The sequence below is a fragment of the Mesoplodon bidens genome (assembly GCF_964165515.1).
Source record: "Mesoplodon bidens genome assembly, chromosome: 18".
NCBI classification, from domain to species: Eukaryota; Metazoa; Chordata; class Mammalia; order Artiodactyla; family Ziphiidae; genus Mesoplodon; species Mesoplodon bidens.
This window is the reverse complement of record NC_138175.1, coordinates 54,718,750-54,738,730: the sequence shown is the minus strand read 5'-3', so window position 1 is coordinate 54,738,730 and position 19,981 is coordinate 54,718,750. Positions and strand designations below refer to the sequence as shown.

At 56.3% G+C, this 19,981-nt stretch overlaps 1 protein-coding gene and 1 long non-coding RNA gene across 2 annotated transcripts; one reads left to right on the top strand and one right to left on the bottom strand.

Annotated features, from left to right (window-relative positions):
* Positions 1 to 969: 969 nt before the first annotated feature.
* ACP4 (acid phosphatase 4) lies at positions 970 to 5,885 on the bottom strand. The gene is given in 14 exon segments (XM_081215977.1): positions 970 to 1,179; positions 1,261 to 1,439; positions 1,665 to 1,789; positions 2,216 to 2,242; positions 2,244 to 2,299; positions 2,380 to 2,512; positions 3,233 to 3,328; positions 3,518 to 3,533; positions 3,535 to 3,608; positions 3,913 to 4,059; positions 5,232 to 5,318; positions 5,392 to 5,466; positions 5,468 to 5,500; positions 5,573 to 5,885. Coding segments are annotated over 14 exon segments (1,437 nt in total). The 5' UTR covers positions 5,846 to 5,885; the 3' UTR covers positions 970 to 1,063.
* On the top strand, positions 3,564 to 8,048 carry LOC308605685. The gene is made up of 5 exons (XR_014013728.1): positions 3,564 to 3,735; positions 4,391 to 4,642; positions 5,868 to 5,930; positions 7,058 to 7,109; positions 7,863 to 8,048. It is a non-coding gene; the product is annotated as an uncharacterized lncRNA (long non-coding RNA).
* The last annotated feature ends 11,933 nt before the right edge of the window (positions 8,049 to 19,981 follow it).

The following is a 19,981-nucleotide window of genomic DNA, read 5'->3' as shown; positions in this document are numbered from 1 at the left end:
AGACTGCTGCCCGGTTTGGCGTGTGGAGAGGGCAGAGCCGCCTCCTGGGTTGCAGGGCTAAATGCAGCAGCGCAAGCACAGGCCTGGGACGGCCTGGTCTGTGACGAGCACCGCGTGAACCTGCTGTGCAGTAGCGCTACCTTTCCTTACGTTCAGTGCTGTCCCATGGAAGCTCCCTGTCTGCGCTGCCCCAGCCACCTGCCATGTGTGGCTAATGAGGGCTTGAACTGGCTAGTATGGCTGGGACCTGAATTTCACATTTTATTTATTTACACAATGTGAATTCAGACAGCCACGTGGCCGCCAGTGGCTACCATACTGGACAGTACTTGGGTGGGATCCCAGGGTCCCACCCCCTCCAAATCGTAATTATAGCAAATGCTAGGCTAGGTAGCCCAGAGGGGGTGCTACCGTCCCCCTCCCGCTACTGGCTCCGCGGAGGCCAGTTAACCTGATGGAGGAGAAGTGTGTGCCAGAGGAGATGGCGGTGCAGAGACGAATGCTTAGCCCAGAGTCACAGCCTCCTGGTTGGTCACAGCAGGCTGGCTGTGCGGGCAGGCTCTGAACCCTGACCTCAGCTCTCCCACTACCAGGCGGGCCCCAAAGCCAGGCTGAGCGAGCTGGACCCCGACGGTGCATGACCCGCAGTGGGGAGGGGGTCACCCCGCAGCCTTACACATCACACGTGCTGCACCTACAAAACAGAGGTTCCCGCACGTACGCCACGCGTTCCCAGGCGTGTATAGAAACCTGCACATAAACACTGGTGCACGTGTCACCCACACATGCAAAGGACCACGTAAGCATGTGCGTGTACGTCGAATACGTGTATACACATTCAAGCGTATGCATGAATAGACATCCACACGTATGTGCACGTGCGTTAACACGTATATGCACGCTTAAGCCCACACATAACATAGGACAGCTTGTGACTTGGCCTGGGAGCCCTCCCTGTGTTCTCCCCGACGCGCACAGTAAGTCACAGAAGCCAGAGCAGCGGGTGAGCAAGTGTGTTGAGATCCAGTGTCAGCTGCGAGGGAAAGGGTGCCGGTTCCGTGGCTCACACGGGGTCCCCCCAGGCCCGCAGGCAGCCGGCTCTGCAGGCCAGCAGGCCCAGCCCCATGCTGAGGGCTGCCAGCACGGCCACAGCCCCAGCCAGCAGGGGCACCACGGTGGCTGCGGGGAGAACGGGGTGGGGGGGGGGTGTGAGTCTCCAGACCTGAGCCCCACCCTCACCCCCGCCCCGAGGGCCATCACCTGCGGGGGTGGCGGGCTCGTAGAAGCCATGGCAGGGGATCCCGTGAGCCGGAGGCCGGGCGGGGGCAGTCAGCTGGCGGAAGCGGCCTAAGGGGCAGGCCGCCGGGCACCCGGGGAGTCTGAGGGTCAAGGGTAAGGCAGCAGAGTCGTTGCGGTAGAAGAGGGAGATGGTGACATTCCTGGAGGGAGAGAGGAGGTGGTGGTACCCAGGCCCCTCCTCGCCTTCCCTACTGCTGACCTGAGATCTAGAGAAGAGCAGCTGGATGGAGAGCTGGGCTCCTGACACTGTCCCCAGTAAATTCCCCCTCGAAGCCTGTGCCTGGGCCATGCCCTCTACCTGGCACCGCATCACTCCTCTTGAGAGTTCTGGTCCTGCCCGTTCCCGGGTACCACCCCCTCCTCACCCTGCGTCGTCATCCGGGTCCCCAGGGCGCCTCCGGAACTCAAGGCCGAGGCAGGCTGCGTAAGGCGGTGTGTGCCCGTCGTAGAGACCCAGGGCCCCCTGGAGGGCCAGGAGAGGGCCGTGGTGCCGCAGGCGGATCCAGGGCTGACTCGGGGCTCCTCCAGATGTCTCCTCTCTCCTGAGCTTGTGCATCCAGCTGCCTCCCAGGTGTCCCTCAGACCCCTTAGAGCCAGTCCCCCCAAACCTGCTCACCCTGGAGGCAGCCCCACCAGTTCCAGGTAGTCACTTAATAAACATTGGTTACATAGACACGAAGTATGATGACGGCTCAGTTAAAAAGCCAGTCCTTCCAGAAAAACTGAATTCTTTCCCATAACACCATCATCTCCCTCCTTCCCGATTCCATGCCTCTAGTGATATGGTCCAAGAGTATGGTTTGGAGATATGAGCTGCTCAAGGCATTAGGCTGAGGTTCCACTGGGACCACCAGTCCTTCCACTGCCCCCCCATCCCTGTGCCCACGGGGCACTGCCTCCCTTCCCAAAGACTCACAGCCAAATACATAACCATCTTGAGGGGGCAGCCCCAAGTGCTGCGCCCGAGAGAAGTTGGCAAGGATGGCATCCAACAGGATTCCTGACAGGGCGAGACAGAGTGCTAAGAACCCCCCAGAGGAAGGCGCCTCAGCCTCCCAGTCCCCCAGCTCCACACCTCACCCCCAGACAACTGGGCCTTCTCTGCTGCCCCGGGTGGGCCCACGTGTGCCCCAACATCCAAAGCCGAGATCTGAGCTAGTGTCTGCAGGACATCCGGGGAGGCCCAGGATGGGAGGGGGAGACCGTGGGCTTGCTGGGGAGAGAGAGGGAGGGGACAAAGTGACCTCAGCGTCCTGAGGTCTTTATGCCCCCCTTAGGCCCTCCTGTGTTGCCCCCATCAGCTGCAATCCTCTCTCCCGACCCTCATCTGAACCCCTCATGGGCTAGGTCTGGTCAGGAAGTTATGGGGTGGGTGATAGTGATTACTAATTAAACATAGGAATGACCATCATTCCAGAAGGCCTTATGCAAAATCCTTGGGTCCAGAGCTGTTCTAGAATTCAGACGTTTGGAATTTTAGAAAGGTACGGTGGTGAGGATACCTTATACCTCATAACACATCCAGTGGGGTCTGGGGCAGCCCCCTTAGACATACATTCCCATAAAGCGGGGTAAGAAAGGACTACCAGCATCATGCAGCTTCGGGTCAGCTGTTGCCGCCGAAGCCTTAGTTACCGGCGCTTTTCCGATTACGGAGCTGGGGGACTGGAGTTGCAAAAGCACGCAGACTGAAAGGCCTCGCTGTGTGCCACGCGCTGTTCTAAGGCATCACGTGAATTAACCCGTTTTGATCTAAACAGCAACCCAGGGCGTGTTGATACGTGTGTCGCCATCCCCATTGTGTAGATGGGGAAACTGAGGCACTAAAGGTTAAGTGACTTGCCTGAGGGAACGCAGGTAGTGAGCGGCAAAGCTGGGATTTGAACCCAGGTGCCATAAACGACTTGGTTGGGTGGGTGAGGCAGGGACCCACCTGGCAAGTAAGAGTGTCCAGAACTTTCCACGCCCTGCGGAGCGGCTCCCCGACCAGCGACAGCCCCGTGAAGTTCTCCAGGTGAGTCAAGAAGTCCTGGATGCACCGGACTGGGCTCGGTGAGCCTGACAGACCTCCGGGCCCGGCGGGTCCCACGAGGTCCTGCCGGCCCCGCCCCGCTCCACTGGCCCCGCCCTGCACCGCAGGTCCCGCCCTATCCCGCCAGCCCCGCCCCGCCCCGCCCCGTCCCGCCCCGTCCCGCCCCACCACACAGGCCCTGCTCACAGTCCAACCCTCTAGGGTACTCGGCGGCCTCCGTGGCCTCCCTCAGCAGCTCCTGGTATCGGGGACAGCTGCGTGCAGGGAACCTCAGCAGCTGGAGGAAACGGAGGCTCAGCGGGAACAGCAGAGTGACTGGGGCCCGACTGCAGGCGGGGGGAGTCGGGCTGCGGGGCCCTGTCTCCGGTCCAGCGTCTCTCCCAGATCCGGCTGCACAGTGTCGGGTAGGCGGCTCACCCCACCAGGACAGCTCAGCCCCAGGGAAGGTGTGGGTGCTCTGGCTCCCGGGAGCCACCCATCCAGGCCCCAAGCCTCCTCTCTCAGCCGCTGGCCCTCTCCATCTCTGGGGTCCCTGTCTCCCTCCATCCCTCCCGCCTCCAGGCCCTGTCCAGCCCCCTGACCTTGTCCTCACTGACGGGCACCGTGTGCACAGGGATCGGCCTCCAGGTGGCCTCGGAGCGCCCTGGGGCGGCCTCAGGGAACAGCCCCGCTAGGTTGGCCTGAGCGCTCTCCAGGGTCTGGTCAAAGTCTGTGCTGCGAATGTATACCTGGGTGCGGTGGGGAGAGGCCAGGCCAGGGTACCACGGTCAGGGTCAGAGGTCAGCTATAGCAGCAAACCAAAAGCTTCAGATTAAGTTCAGGGTCGGGTCGAAGTTCAGGTGTTGGGGGTCAAAACTCAGGGCGGGTTCAGGGGCTGGCCTTCAATTTTGGAAGCTGAGATCAAGGGTCAGAGATCAATGTCAGGAGCAGTTGGGTTGGGGGTCAGAAGTTGGGTGGACATTGAGGATTAAGGGGGTCAGTTGAGTCAATGAAAGTCAGAGAGGAATATCAGAGGCTTCCCTGGTGGCACAGTGGTTAAGAATCCGCCTGCCAATGCAGGGAACATGGGTTCGAGCCCTGGTCCGGGAAGATTCCACATGCAGCAGAGAAACTAGGCCCGTGCACCACAACTACTGAGACTGCGCTCTAGAGCCCGAGTGCCACAACTACTGAGCCTGCGAGGCACAACTACTGAAGTCTGCGCCTAGAGCCCGTGCTCCGCAACAAGAGAAGCCACCGCAGTGAGAAGCCCACGCCCGCCGCAGCTAGAGAAAGCCCGCGTGCAGCAACAAAGACCCAACATAGCCAAAAGTAAATAAATTTAATAAATAAATTTTAAAAAAGAAAAGGAATATAAGAATCGCTGGAGGCTGGAAGTTAGAAGTCAAGATGAGGGCAGATTGGAGGTCATGGGGTCAGAGTTCAGTACATGTGTATCGGGGATCAGAGGCCAGGGGTCAGGAGGAATGATCCTAATTGGGGATCTGTCAGGAGACAGAGGAAGGTATAGGAAAGTCAGATTTGAGGAAGGGTAGAGGTCAAAGGTTGGAGTCAGAAGGGCAAGTAGAATCAATGAGGATCAAAGACAGAATCAATCAAGTTTCAGAGTCAGAAGTCAGAGAGTCTGGTTGGAGTCAGAGGGAGTCAGAACACAGAGGTGGAGGACAGAAAATAAAGTCAGAGGTGATGGAGGTCAGAGGTCAAGATGTGACTCAGGATGAGATAGAGTCAGAGGTCAACGTGGTTTAGTCGATGGTTCAGGGGTCAGAGATCAGACATAAGGTGCAGGTTAGGTTTATGGGGGTCAAAGGCCAGAGGTGGAGGCCAAGGGAAACACTAGAGTCAGTGGAAGTCAGAGGTGGAAGGTCAGGAGGTGAGATGGAGGTCAGCAAGGCAGTACCTCCTCCCGCCGGTACTCGGGGCTCAGAAAATCCTCGTAGCGACTCCTCAAGAAGCGGCCCAGCTCCAGCTGCTGGCGGACCCCTTCCTGGGGACAGAGCAGGCTCAGCGGACCCCTCTCCACACTGCCCCACCCCTTGCTCCCATCCCCAGCTTCTCACCGAGGTCAGCTGGCCCAGGCCACGTGGCCACAGGGTAGATACAGCCTCCTTGTGCGGCTCAGTGGGATAGGAAGGAGGCCAGCGGGGCCCGGTCACCATGGCAGAACACCTGGGGAGGGGACCAGGTCAGGGCTGGCCTGGGGGACATGAGGGCCCGGGCAGCGGGGGTGGGGCACCTCACCACAGCCACAAAGGCCAGGGGTCCCTCTGTCAGGGCCTGGGGTAGCAGCAGCAGCAGCAGGAGAAGTCCAGCTGTGTGGCCCCGAAACCCTGGCCCGGCCATTTCCACACAGCCAGACGCTGAGCTCAGCCCACTGTCTGTGCCGCAGCCCCACCTGCTCATTACCCCCGCCTCAGCAACCGCCCCCAGAAGAGCAGGTCCCAGCACGCCTCCCCGCAGAGCCCGATACCCCAGGGCCTTTGTCAGCCTTGGATTCACCATGGATTGACCCATTTAATCTTCACCACAACCCCAGGAAGTGTTGATCTGATTATCACCATCTCCATGGTGCAGACGGGGAAACCGAGGCACAGCAAGGGTAAGTAATCTGCCTGAGGGAACACAGCTAGTGAGTGGCAAAGTTGGGATCTGAACCTAGGAGCCCTTAAAGTGGGCACAGAGGGAGGGAGAACCCCGCCCCACCCCACATTCTAGACTCTGCCTTCCCCTCCTTCCCCACTCCACCAGCCACGTCTGTTCTTTTTCTCACCCCTTAAATGTTGGGGCTCTTTGAGGCTCTCTTGGACTTCTTGGCGACTTCTTCCAGTGCCACCCACAGCTGGCCAAAGCCAGCCTGGCCCAGAGGTTGAACACCCACACCCTGGAGTTTGGACAGGCTGGGTTCAAACCCCAGCTTTGCCATATGTAAGCTGTGTGACTTTGGGCAAGTTACTGCATCTCTCTGTGCCTTAGTTTCCTCATTCATACAATGGGGACAAGCACAGTCTGTTCCTTGGAGAGTTGCTTTCAGGATTAATGAGTTCAAATATATTCAGCACTTAGAACAGCGTTTCTCAGGGTAAGTACTAAATAGTGTTGGTTATGTACTGCTGTGTAACAAATCACTCTAAAACTTAATGGGGGGCTTCCGTGGTGACGCAGTGGTTGAGGGTCCACCTGCTGATGCAGGGGACGCGGGTTGGTGCCCCAGTCTGGGAGGATCCCACATGCCGCGGAGCGGCTGGGCCCGTGAGCCATGGCCGCTGGGCCTGCGTGTCCAGAGCCTGTGCTCCGCAACGGGAGAGGCCACAACAGTGAGAGGCCCGTGTACCAAAAAAAACAAAAAACCAAAAAAACCCAAAAACTTAATGGGTTAAGACAGTAGCCATTCATTATCTCACAGTTTTTGTGGGCCAGGAATTTGGGAGTGGCTTAGCTGGGTGATTCTGGCTCAGGGTCTCTCATGAGATTGTAGTCAAATATCCACCAGGGCTGCAGTCACGTGAAAACTCGACTGGCACTGGAAGAGCCACTTCCAAGCTTACTGATGTGGCTGTTGGCAGGAGGCCTCAGCCCCCTCACCACACAGGCCTCCCATAGGGCTGCTTGAGCATCTTCACAGCATGGCCACCAGCTTACCCCAGAGTGACTAACCCAAGGCGTTTTTATAGCCCAGCCTCAGAAGTCACCCTCTGCCATTTCCACCATATTCCACTATTTACACAGGTTGACCCTGTTCCATGAGGGAGGAGACTACACGGGATATGAACTCCAGGAGGTGAGACTCACTGGGGGCTATGTTGGAGGCTGGCGCCATGGCAATGTTCTTTATTTTATTTTATTTTTGGCTGCGTGGCACGTGGGATCTTAGTTCCCTGACCAGGGATCAAACCCACACCCCCTGCGTTGGAAGCATAGAGTCTTAACCACTGGACCACCAAGGAAGTCCCCATGGTAATGTACTTTAAATAAAGATGTCTTGTCAGCCCACTTCCTGAGTCCCCCCCCCGAAATTCATATGTTTTAACCTGAACCTCCAAGGTGATGGTATGAGGAGGTGGGGCCTTTGGGGTGATTAGGTCATGAGGGTGGAGGCCTCATGAATGGGATTAGTGCCCTTTTAAAAGAGACCCCAGAGAGCGCCCTGTTCTCTTCCACCACATGAGAACACATCAAGTAATTGGCCTCTATGAACAAGAAAGCAGGCTCTTACCAGACACCAAATCTGCCAACACCTTGATCTTGGACTTCCAGCCTCCAGAACTGTGAGAAATATAGTTGTGTTATTTATAAGCCACCCTGTCTATGGTATTCTATTATAGTAGCTCAAACAGACTAAGACAAGTCCCGTCTCAAGATCCTTAACGTAATCGCCTCTGCAAAGTCCCTTAAGCCACGTGAGGGAAATACTCACCGGTTTGGGGGGTTGGGGTGTGACCAGTTTGGGTCTATTACTCAGCCCACCACACACGTAAATACAGGGGTGGCCCACCCCACCCCTCTGATCCACTTTCCACCCTTCTCTGTCCAGCTCTGTGCCCTTGAGGAAGCCTCTGTCTTCATCTCCATCCTGGCCCCCCTCCCCTCTGGATCCCCGTTGGGGTCAGCCAGGGACGGGAGCAGGAACTCCTAGGATGAGAGGTACTGGCTGCAGTATAGCTTCCTTCGGGGAACCCCCTGTCCCTTGAGGTTCTGATGACATGGATCTCAGCCCTTGACGCCTAGAGGTGTGTATTGGTTTGCTAGAGCTGCTGTAATAAACAACCACAAACTGGCTGGTTTAGACATCAGAAATGTATTGTCTCCCAGTTCTGGAGGCCAGAAGTCCGAAATCAAGGTTTCGGCAGTGTTGGTCCCTACTGAGAGCTGTGAAGAAGGATCTGCTCCCTGCCTCTCCCCAGCTTCCGGCGTTGCTGACAATCCCTGGCCTATAGAAGCATCACTCCAGACTCTGTCATCACGTGGCCTTTGTGTGTGTCTGTCTCTGGGTCTCTCCTCTTCTTATAAGGACACCAGTTATGACCTGATCTTAACTTGATTTACGTCTGCAAAGACCCTACTTCCAAATGAAGTCACGTTCACAGGCACCAGGGGTGAGGACTTGACCTTTGATGGGACTCAATTCAGACCCAACTGGGCGGCAGCAGCTCCCCAGGTTCCCTAAGCCCAGGGCTGCGCTGTCCTGCCAACTCTGAACACGGGCCCTGCGTTAAACTCCCTCCAATTAAACCTTTGGGAGCTGCGCCTGCCGCTTTCTGCTGCAACACTGATTCAGCACATCCTTCCAGATTTTTCAGCACACACGTTCTTTTTTTTTCCTGCCGCACCACGCGGCACATGGGATCTTAGTTCCTCAACGAGGGATCGAACCCGTGCACCCTGCAGTGGAAGCGCAGAGTCTTAACCACTGGACCGCCAGGGAAATCCCCGCTTTTTTTTTTTTTTTTTTTTTTTTTTGGCGGTACGCGGGCCTCTCACTGTTGTGGCCTCTCCCGTTGCGGAGCACAGCCTCCGGACACGCAGGCTCAGCAGCCATGGCTCACGGGCCCAGCCGCTCTGCGGCATGTGGGATCTTCCCGGACCGGGGCACAAGCCCGTGTCCCCTGCATCGGCAGGCGGACTCTCAACCACTGCGCCACCAGGGAAGCCCGAAATCCCCACATTTTAAAAATATATGTACTTTTTACCAAAATGAGATCATATCGCACATGCAATTTTGGAACAATCTCCTCCTTTCCATGTCAATAACACTTTCATCTCCTCTAATACCCACTCTCCTTTCAGAGGTCCCAGTATCTCCCCAAATATCCTTTACAGCTGATTATCTAAACCAGAATCCAGTTCAGAATCACCCATCGAATCTGCTCTTATGTCTCTTATGGATTTGTTGAAATAGAACAAGTCCATTTGCCTTGGTTTTTTGGGGGACACGGACTTGTTGGAGAGACCATGCCAGTTGCCCTCTTCAATGTCTTGCCTTCTGGAATTTTCTGGTTGGTGTACTCAGGTATCATTTCACAACTGATTCTTGTCATTTCCAGCATTTATGTTGCATAAAGTCACTGGGAACGCGGGATTAGCAAATACTGAATCATTCATTGCTTCTAGGGAAAATGTGTGTGTGTGTCACGTAGATTATAATCTTAAATCCAAAAAACTACTCATCCTGGTAGATCCTTTTTTTTTTTCTTTTTCTTTTTTACAAACTAGAAAATTTGCCTCAGGCCACCCCACTCACAGGTGCCAGAGCTGGGATCCAAACCCATCCCTCTGGCCCCAGAGCTGGAGCTCCTCCCCAGCACTGCCCCTTCCTGTCTCCAGCCTCTGGGCGGCTCTCTGCTTGAGCTGAAACAAGAGAGCAGAGAATTGTCACCTTGATCAACCACAGCTGGGAATGTGCATGTCCTCAGACTCAAACTTGTAGCCACTCTGGGCAGAGATGGAATCGCGGATAATGAGGGCTGACTGCACTGGTTTCCTCTGTCCTCTGGTTTTCTGGTAACCCCAAAGTTAGTTCTAAAGGCGTGATGGACCCAAAGAGATTTACGTCTACAAACTCTCGGGGTGGGGGGTGGCGCTGGCGGAGTAAAAGGCAGGGACCGCCAGAGGGCCACGGGAGTCCCGGGCACATCACTGTCCCCGTGGCCCAGAGATGGGAAAGCTGCGGCCTCTGTCACGATTTCTACCATTATAACTGCTGCTCCCGCCCCCAGACTGGTGACCAGGCTCTGGAAGGCTCAGTCCTCCCCCTGCTGCGTCTCTAAATCTTGCAACTGGCAGATACCATTGGAGGAAATTTTGCCTGGGCCACCTCATCTGCTCTCTGGCTTCCAGTCTCTTTCTGTTCCAAGATACTTCTTTTTTTTCTTCATTTTTTTTTTCTCCAAGATATTTCTGGCACCCAGAGCTCACCCAGTCCCTCCCCTGCTCGCAGCCCTCTCACGGCTCCCCAGCACCCTCCAGGGTTGCAGGTCTGGACTCTCCCATCTCAAATGTCCCCATTCCAAGTTCACATACTCCATGTGACATTCTGTACCCCAATGCCCGTCTTCCCCAAGCCTCTGCCACAAGGTCCCCTTACCCAGAATGCCCTTCTCTTGTCACAGTGGCCACCATTCTGGTCTCCCAGACCACCCTCTCTCAGGTTCTGCTGGGTGATCTTCCCTCTCTGGCTCACAGGCCCAGGAAAGGGAGAGGGAGGCCAAGCAACCCTGCGGCTGAGAACTCTGGCCATGAATTTTCAGGAAGTGAGGAGGGGTCCGGCAGGGGGAGGGAGGCCCGGGGTAGGGGTGGGGAGAGGGAAGGGAAGGGATGGGTCCTGACCTCTGACCCCTCCACCCAGAATGTGACCCTGGCCATAGCCGTATTCACCATCCTCACCTCCACCTACTTCTTCAACAAGGTGAGCAGGAAGAGGGCGGGGGTAGCAGGCTAGATCTCGGTCCTTCTGCCTTCACGTTATCATCTTGGCCTCTCTGTCTGTCCCACGTTTCCGTGTGTCTCTCTGTCTCTTTTCCTCTCTTAGGCTGAGCAATGAGAAGGCACAGGACCCCTAATCCAAGAGCCCTGCCTGTGCCCTGACCGTGACTCTGGCCTCTGAGACCAAATAAAGGTGACTAAATCAGCACACCCTGCTCTATCCCACCACCCTGGCAGGCACACAGCCTTGGGCCAACTCTGTCTGAGGGCCAGGCTTCTGGGTCAGAGAGAGGAGGCCTGGACTCCTGGGTCTGGGGAAGGTGGGGACTAGGGGGATAGACTATCAGGTTTGAGGCTAGGTGCCCAGACACTGAGCTGTGTTTTGAGGGGTGAGTAGTCTGTCAGGAGCGTTTAGAGAGGGGGAAGGACATTCCAACTTTGAGTGCAAAAACACAGATAGGAGAAGGAGCAGGGATGACTCACCACCTGGTACCAACACAGGCTGCTGTGTGCTTCAGATTTATTCCTTCTCTCTGAGTCTTGGTTTTCTTCTCAGTCAGACAAAGGTGAAAATCTTGGACCCGTGGGCCCCAGAAGGCCATGGCAAGGACAGCCTGAGATCAAAGATGTGAATGGAATTTGCAAGTTGCAAAGGGTCTCTAGTGATCGTCTTCATTGCTATATTGTATCAACACATCTTTCTCTTTTCTTAGCAGACTCCTGTTCAGCCTTGAATACCTACTGTAAATGCCCCTTACTTATAAAAGTGTCCAGACCTCCAGATATACAGTCAGTTACCAGCTCCCTCACTAACCACCTCCTTCCCACTCCCTGTCTCCATCCCCAGTAGGTGGCATGCCATGGGTGACACCCCAGCCTTTGGTCAAGTTTCATCCATTTTTCTCATCAGACAAACAATTTCATTTCACCTCAGGATCTGAAAAGGCAGCTTCTGAGTAGGGTTACTGAACAGCCTGGGTTTCCTAGGAAAGGCCTAGAAAGTTCCAATTAGAAACGAATTTATAGTTTCACCATAATTTTAATTTGTAATAGTGTCCTCCTTAACTCTTCTAAGCGTCCTGATTTAGAAGACAGTCTTACTTATAGGAGACCTTGGTTGCAAAGCTAAGAATAACCACACAGAGGCGGTGTTGTACTATGTTCCCAGCCAGAAGTTGGTCGGCCCAACTCTAGCAGGGAAGTCGACTTGCGCAAAACAAGAGTTCTGAGACCTGAGTCGAGTAAGCGGTCCTTGAGGCTTTGTCCCCTCTCCCAGGGGCCTTCCTCTCTCCCTGGACCATAGCTGCGCCCCCTATCTCTCTCCTTCAGTCTTCACAGGGGTCATTCTACAAGCAGAGGTGACCTATCCTTCCCATGGCTCCCCAGCACCCCTGGGACAAGAGTCCCAGCCCCTCAGCCTGGCACAGGAAGCTGTGTTTTGGGGTTTGTTTGTTTGTTTTTGGCTGCGATGTGTCTTCTTTGCTGCGCGTGGGCTGTGGGCTTTCTCTAGTTACGGCGAGCGGGGGCTCCTCTTCACTGCGGTGCACGGGCTTCTCACTGTGGTGGCTTCTCTTGTTGTGGAGCACCGGCTCTAGGCGTGTGGGCTTCAGTTGTTGTGGCACGTGGCTCAGTAGTTGTGGATCCCGGGCTCTAGAGCACAGGATCAGTAGTTGTGGCGCACAGGCTTAGTTGCTCCACAGCATGTGGGATCTACCCGGACCAGGGATCGAACCGGTGTGCCCTGCATTGGCAGGCAGATTCTTAACAACTGCGCCACCAGAGAAGTCCCGGAAGCTGTGTTTGACCTGACGCCCTCTCATCTTTTTCTTTTTTTAATCGCACCCACCTCTTACGCCCCCTCTGTAGTATATCTTAACGTATATAACTCACAGATGGTTTAAAGGAAAAAAAGCCGCACCCCAGGGTCTTTGCACATGCTGTACTCCCTGCCCAGAGTGCCCTTTCCCTCCTCTATTGTGTGTCAGCTCCACCTGGAAGGCTTCCTAAAAACCTCTCCCAATCAGAGTCAGCCTCCCTGCCTCTCTTCCCCTCCCCACCACTTCCTCCCCACCCTTCTTGGCTGTGACTGGAAGCCTGAGGCTGGGGGTGCACAGAATAAATCTGACATCTGCTGGACGCCCAGCTTGGGTCTTGGCTATCAACGTTTGGAAAACAAACATTGACAAAGAAATCCATCTTTGCGTCCCTCCTCCCCACTCCCACCTCCAGGGTTTTCAGCCATTGAGTGCTGGGTTTCTCAATCCCCTGGGAGCTACCAAGGTTGCATTTGCACAGCCACAGGCACTTGGAGATGGATGGGGCTCAGCCCACTGCCCATGGGACTTCCTGGCAAGCTTTTGAAACTCCCAGAGCCCAGCTCTACCCTAGACCACTTAAACCACAACACCTGGGGTTGAGGCCTGGGCATTGATTTGGATTTTAAAAGCTCCTCCGGAGATTCTGATGTGCAGACAGGGTCAAGAGGCATCTACTATAATGCATTTTCCAAAGACAGAAGAGATAGATTTTCCCCCTTGGAGCTTAGTGCATTTCTGAGGTAGTACCACAGATACATCAAACGACTCAGAACGTGGAGCAAAACTTAACCTTTAGTTTGGAAACATTTGGGAGTTTGAAAACCAAAGACGACCAACAACATCCTTTTCCAGGGGCGGGGCATGGTTAGGAGGCGCGTGCATATTTCAAAAGGCAGCAGGAGAAGACGAATGATAGCTAGTGTCCTGGAGACCCAGAAAATCCGGTGGCCAAGTACTGTCCTGTGTTACTCGGTTCCACCGGCAGGGACCACGGCATCCCAGCGTGCATGAGACTTTCCCGGTTTTAGCTCCGAAAGCCCCATAGCCCAGATACTGTATTGCTAAGCCCTGGCACAACCAGGATGGTTGGCTGCAATTTCCTAGCCCATGTCTATAATCTTGTCTTTAGATCCAGGCCTATGTCTGTCTGTCTCTCCCTGTCCATCTGTCTCTCTCCCCACTCACTCTCCTCTCCTTCAGTCAGAGTCTAGTTCTTTTCCATCTCCTCCTGGGTCTTTGTCTCCGTATCTTTTTCTGTCTTGTCTCCCACTTGGTCCCTCCCGGCAGCCTGACCTGTCTCTCGGGTCCTTTCCCTGCCTTGGCCTCCACGTCTTTGCACTTTCCCCAGTCTTGGCACTCTCCCCAGTCTTTGCACGTTCCCCAGTCTTTGCACTTTCCCCAGTCTTTGCACGTTCCCCAGTCTTTGCACTTTCCCCAGTCTTTGCACTGTCCCCAGTCTTTGCACGTTCCCCAGTCTTTGCACTGTCCCCAGTCTGTGCACTGTCCCCAGTCTTTGCATTGTCCCCAGTCTGTGCACTGTCCCCAGTCTTTGCACGTTCCCCAGTCTTTGCACTCTCCGCAGTCTTTGCACGTTCCCCAGTCTTTGCACTCTCCCCAGTCTTTGCACGTTCCCCAGTCTTTGCACTCTCCCCAGTCTTTGCACGTTCCCCAGTCTTTGCACTCTCCCCAGTCTTTGCACGTTCCCCAGTCTTTGCACTCTCCCCAGTCTTTGCACGTTCCCCAGTCTTTGCACTCTCCCCAGTCTTTGCACTGTCCCCAGTCTTTGCACGTTCCCCAGTGTCTGCACTTTCCCCGGTCTTTGCACTGTCCCCAGTCTCGGCACTCTCCCCAGTCTTTGCACTTTCCCCAGTCTTTGCACTCTCCGCAGTCTTTGCACATTCCCCGGTCTTTGCACTCTCCCCGGTCTTTGCACTCTCCCCGGTCTTTGCACTCTCCCCGGTCTTTGCACGTTCCCCAGTCTCTGCACTTTCCCCAGTCTCTGCACTCTCCCCAGTCTTTGCACTCTCCCCAGTCTTTGCACGTTCCCCAGTCTCTGCACTGTCCCCAGTCTTTGCACTTTCCCCAGTCTCTGCACTGTCCCCAGTCTTTGCACTTTCCCCAGTCTCTGCACTTTCCCCAGTCTTTGCACGTTCCCCAGTCTTTGCACGTTCCCCAGTCTTTGCACTTTCCCCGGTCTTTGCACGTTCCCCGGTCTTTGCACGTTCCCCGGTCTTTGCACTCTCCCCAGTCTTTGCACTCTCCCCAGTCTCTGCACTCTCCCCGGTCTTTGCACTCTCCCCGGTCTTTGCACTCTCCCCGGTCTTTGCACTCTCCCCAGTCTCTGCACTCTCCCCGGTCTTTGCACGTTCCCCAGTCTCTGCACTCTCCCCGGTCTTTGCACGTTCCCCGGTCTCTGCACTCTCCCCGGTCTTTGCACTCTCCCCGGTCTTTGCACTCTCCCCAGTCTTTGCACTCTCCCCGGTCTTTGCACTCTCCCCGGTCTTTGCACTTTCCCCAGTCTCTGCACTTTCCCCAGTCTCTGCACTCTCCCCAGTCTGTGCACTCTCCCCGGTCTTTGCACTGTCTCCCCGGTCTTTGCACTGTCTCCCCGGTCTTTCCACTCTCTCCCCATTCTTTCCACTCTCTCCCCATTCTTTCCACTCTCTCCCCGGTCTTTCCACTCTCTCCCCGGTCTTTCCACTCTCTCCCCGGTCTTTCCACTCTCTCCCCGGTCTTTCCACTCTCTCCCCATTCTTTCCACTCTCTCCCCATTCTTTCCACTCTCTCCCCGGTCTTTCCACTCTCTCCCCGGTCTTTCCACTCTCTCCCCGGTCTTTCCACTCTCTCCCCGGTCTTTCCACTCTCTCCCCAGTCGTCTTTCCACTCTCTCCCCGGTCTTTCCACTCTCTCCCCGGTCTTTCCACTCTCTCCCCATTCTTTCCACTCTCTCCCCATTCTTTCCACTCTCTCCCCGGTCTTTCCACTCTCTCCCCGGTCTTTCCACTCTCTCCCCGGTCTTTCCACTCTCTCCCCGGTCTTTCCACTCTCTCCCCAGTCGTCTTTCCACTCTCTCCCCGGTCTTTCCACTCTCTCCCCGGTCTTTCCACTCTCTCCCCAGTCGTCTTTCCACTCTCTCCCCGGTCTTTCCACTCTCTCCCCGGTCTTTCCACTCTCTCCCCAGTCGTCTTTCCACTCTCTCCCCGGTCTTTCCACTCTCTCCCCGGTCTTTCCACTCTCTCCCCAGTCGTCTTTCCACTCTCTCCCCGGTCTTTCCACTCTCTCCCCGGTCTTTCCACTCTCTCCCCAGTCGTCTTTCCACTCTCTCCCCGGTCTTTCCACTCTCTCCCCGGTCTTTCCACTCTCTCCCCAGTCGTCTTTCCACTCTCTCCCCGGTCTTTCCACTCTCTCCCCGGTCTTTCCACTCTCTCCCCAGTCGTCTTTCCACTCTCTCCCCGGTCTTTCCACTCTCTCCCCAGTCGTCTTTCCACTCTCTCCCCGGTCTTTCCACTCTCTCCCCGGTCTTTCCACTCTCTCCCCAGTCGTCTTTCCACTCTCTCCCCGGTCTTTCCACTCTCTCCCCGGTCTTTCCACTCTCTCCCGGGTCTGTCTGCCACCACGTCTATGTGATGCTGTTATGTCTGCGTCGGTGCCCGTTTCTCCCTCTGCATCTCTTCCTCCACTTGGCCTGCTTCCTCTTTGCATCCTTGTCCCCCTCTCTCTGGGCCCCTGCCCCCCACCCCGGGTCCCTGTCCCCCTCTCTAAATTTCAGTCTCTCTCAGCATCTCACATTCTCTGCAGTTTGATAAGATGGGAGACCCCCCTCACACTCCCCCTAAATGTCCCCGTCCCCAGCCCCACCCAGGAATTTCCCTCCCGTCCCCGCAGGACACCTGGGCCTCCCTCCCCAGTGCTAGACCCCACCCGTCTCCTCCTCAGACTACCCCACTTGGCAGGACCAGAGGGCCCACCCAGCACAGGTGCTGCCTGAAGGCCTGGTCCTCTCACACACAGAGCAGCGGGTTGAGGCAGCCACAGGCCCCAGCAGGGTGAGCCCCAGGGGGCTAAGCAGCACACGCACCTCCTCCTCGTCCGGCCCAGCCTCTCACATCCCCACCAGCATCAACAGAAGCAGCAGGTGGAAGGGAAACCAGCAGAGAAACAGCATGGCTCCCGTGGCCCATGGCACCCCTAGCAGCCGGGGCGTCCCTGTGAGCCTTGCCAGCTGCAGCCTGGCCTTCAGGAGGCTGTGAAAGGCACTCAGCACCACCAGTGGCACCCCAAAGCTGAACACCAGCTGACTCAGTGCAGGTCTGGTGGTTGAAGATGGCTGGGCAGGCTCCCCGGCAGGCGTCTTGTTAAAAGGGTCGGCCCGCTTCACCTGGCCCCTCAGGGCTCACAGGGCTGATGTGCCCAGGACCAGAAGAAGAAGCCCAAAACCCCCGGCCCAGAAAACTGCCCTCCAGGCTGTGCGACGGTTCTGTGCCCAGGTGGGCTAGAGCGCAGAGGTGTAGCGGTCGGCGGCCGCACGGGTCAGCAGGCCGCCACTGGCATAGAATGTCAGGAAGACGAGGCCGGGGTCCAGGTGGCAGAAGATGCCACCCAGGGGCCAGCCGGAGAGCGTCCAGGTGAGGGTCAGGGGCAGGAGAACAGTGAAGGCAGCATCGACCATGGCCTGGTGGCCAAACCAGTCTGCGGACAAAGGGGGAGGCAGGAGGGGCCCTGCCCCTTGGATCACCAGGAGGTAGGAGATGAGGGCGGCCAGAGGGTAGAGGAGGAAGAGGGCTGTCCCCGGCGGACACAGGGCTCCCGCGGGTGACGGCTGCCAAGTCTCCAGAGGGTCCTCCACGGGTTGGATGATGCCGTTGGGACCCACAGGCCTCCACGTTAGCAAGTCCCACCCCCCGCCCCCCACCAACTTCCCCGTGTCCCCCATCTCAGGGACGGCCCCCCGTCTACCCAGACCTGGGGCGCTGCCCTCTCTCCCTTGCTTCCCCGCACCTCTCACAGTCTCACTCTGATTCTCTCTGCCCCATCCCCTCCACTCTGTCCCCGTCGCCCTGGCCCCGTGCAGGCCTCCACCTCACCTGGCTGGCCTCTCAGCCCAGCCTCCTCCCAGACCTCCCTGCCTCCAGTTGTCCCATCCAGTGCAGAGCAGACCTACCCCTCCCCTGCTCACAGGCCTCCCATGGCTCCCCAGTACCCCTGGCCAAAGTCCCAGCCCCTCAGCCTAGGGTGGAGACCCTGGGGGGTCTGACCCCCCCTCCTCTGCACCCCTTTTCCTGTCCTTAATGCATCATCACATCAAACCACTCTCAGAACTAGAGGCTTGCTCCAGTCTTGTGCACTTCACCCTGGTATTCTCCTCCATCCTCTCAGGAAGCCTGTATCTTTCAAGGACTGCAGGATCCTGGCTGTGCCAAGCCCCATGAAGTGACTACTCATTCTTTTTTAATTTTTATTATTTTTTATAATTATTATTTTTTGGCCGTGCTTTGCGGCATGCAGGATCTTAGCTCCCCAACCAGGGATCAAACTCACGCCCCCTGCATTGGGAGCATGGAGTCTTAACCACTGGACCGCCAGAGAAGTCCCGAGGTGGCTACTCTTAACAGCTACACTTTTCAGATGGGGAAACTGAGGCTCAGAGGAGGAGATTCACTTGCTCAAAATCAAAGCAGACAAAACAGAGACCAAGGCTGGATTTGCACCCATATCTGTGTGACCTCAGAGGCCAGGTTGTTAACTCGGAGATCCTGATCTGTTTGCGGGCCTCAGTTTCCCCACTCTGTTTCCTCGTTGTCCTGAGCCCACCAGCAGGTGGGAGGCAGGCGTCTTCCAGGGTGTCTGAGCAGGAGCTGGAGGCCTGGTCTCCCCTGGAGGACCCAGGATGGGGAGGCTCACAAGTGGATAGAAATCAGAGAGCTGGAAATCGGAGCGGCCACCACACAGGGTCTGAGCATGGGCCTCAGTTTCCCCATCTGTGAACTGAAAGATCAGCTTGTTTGCTTGGGCGCTGTCTTCCCATTGCCCCCAGGATGAGGTCCCAGCTCAGGCCTCCTCCTCTTTCCCTGGACCCCTCCCCCTCCCAGCCTTCTTCTGGTCTCTGCCCACCCGCACGGGGGCCCCAGAAGATTCTTTCTACACCCAGGGCTAACCCTACCCCTCCCCTGCTCACACACCTCCCATGGCTCCCCAGTGCCCTTGCACAAAGACCCAGCCCCTCAGCCTGGCGTTCCACTGTCACCCATCAGAGCCCTCTATTTCGCCTCCCACGGCTTCACCCTAAAGCTCTGGGTGCCACACACCTGGTACCTGCTCTGTCACGGCCATGACCACCTTGGTTCTCACTGTCTGTGTCCATCTCTGCCACCAGTCTGCAGCGTCTTTGAGATCAGGATTCTGGTCTTACTCCTCCGGGGTCCCCAGCATCACCCACCACAGGGGAGGCACGTGGTGGGGGGGTCCCCACTTTCGAGTGAATCATTTAACACTCTAGAAACCCAGGTCTTGGTCAGCGTGAGTCTGAGGGGTGTAGGGCCGCCCATCATTCATTACCTCCATGTCCCAGGCAAGGACACAGTGACACAGAAACAATGACACAGACAAGGGCGCAAGGCTGTCACGTTGCCTTCCCTTCATTTTATTCCACACAACCAAGAATGGGCACCGGGAGATCCAAGCACAGCTCACCGTGACATCCAAGGTGCTGAGTTTGAATCCCGATCCTGACATCTTCACCCCGCTGGGACTTCGGGTAAGTAAGTCTCTACCCCAGTAAGGCTGCGTGAGAATTTGAAAGCATGCGGTGCTCAGTCAACAGGAGTAGAACCTATGACTTTGCAGTCGCAGGGGGAGGGTTTCAGGTGTCGGGGGTGACGCGTCTCATGACAGCTATTTTCCGACAGTTGATGACAGTCTGTCTGTCTCCCGTGGCTGGGACAGGTTCGGGGCGCCGCCTTTCCTCTCTCCTTGCTGAGAGAAACAGAGGTAGTGATTAAGAGCGCGTAATTGCCTCCCTCCTGCCTGGGAGGTAAATACCTTTCTGTAGGGTCCTACGGTTCAGGACTGTCTTTCCTAGGCTGTGAGCTGCGTGAGGGCAGAGGCTGTGTTCTTGTCAGGAACGCTTGAATCCCAGGGGATGGCAGAGATTTGTACCTACTATGTGCTCGGTCAGTACTATGTAGGGACAGGGTACAACGTGGAGGTGGAGGCTGTGGACCCTGAAGGCTAAAGAACGTCAGCCCCTCCCCCCGTAATGTTGGCCCCATCTTCTCGAATGGCGGCCCCGCCCAAGGAATATCTGTGCCTCCAAGGTGGGGGTCTTTGTCTCCTTCACCTTTTATCTTTAGTGACTAGAACCACGCCCTTCACCTGATAGGCACTCAATAAACATAATTGGATGGATTCGTGCAGT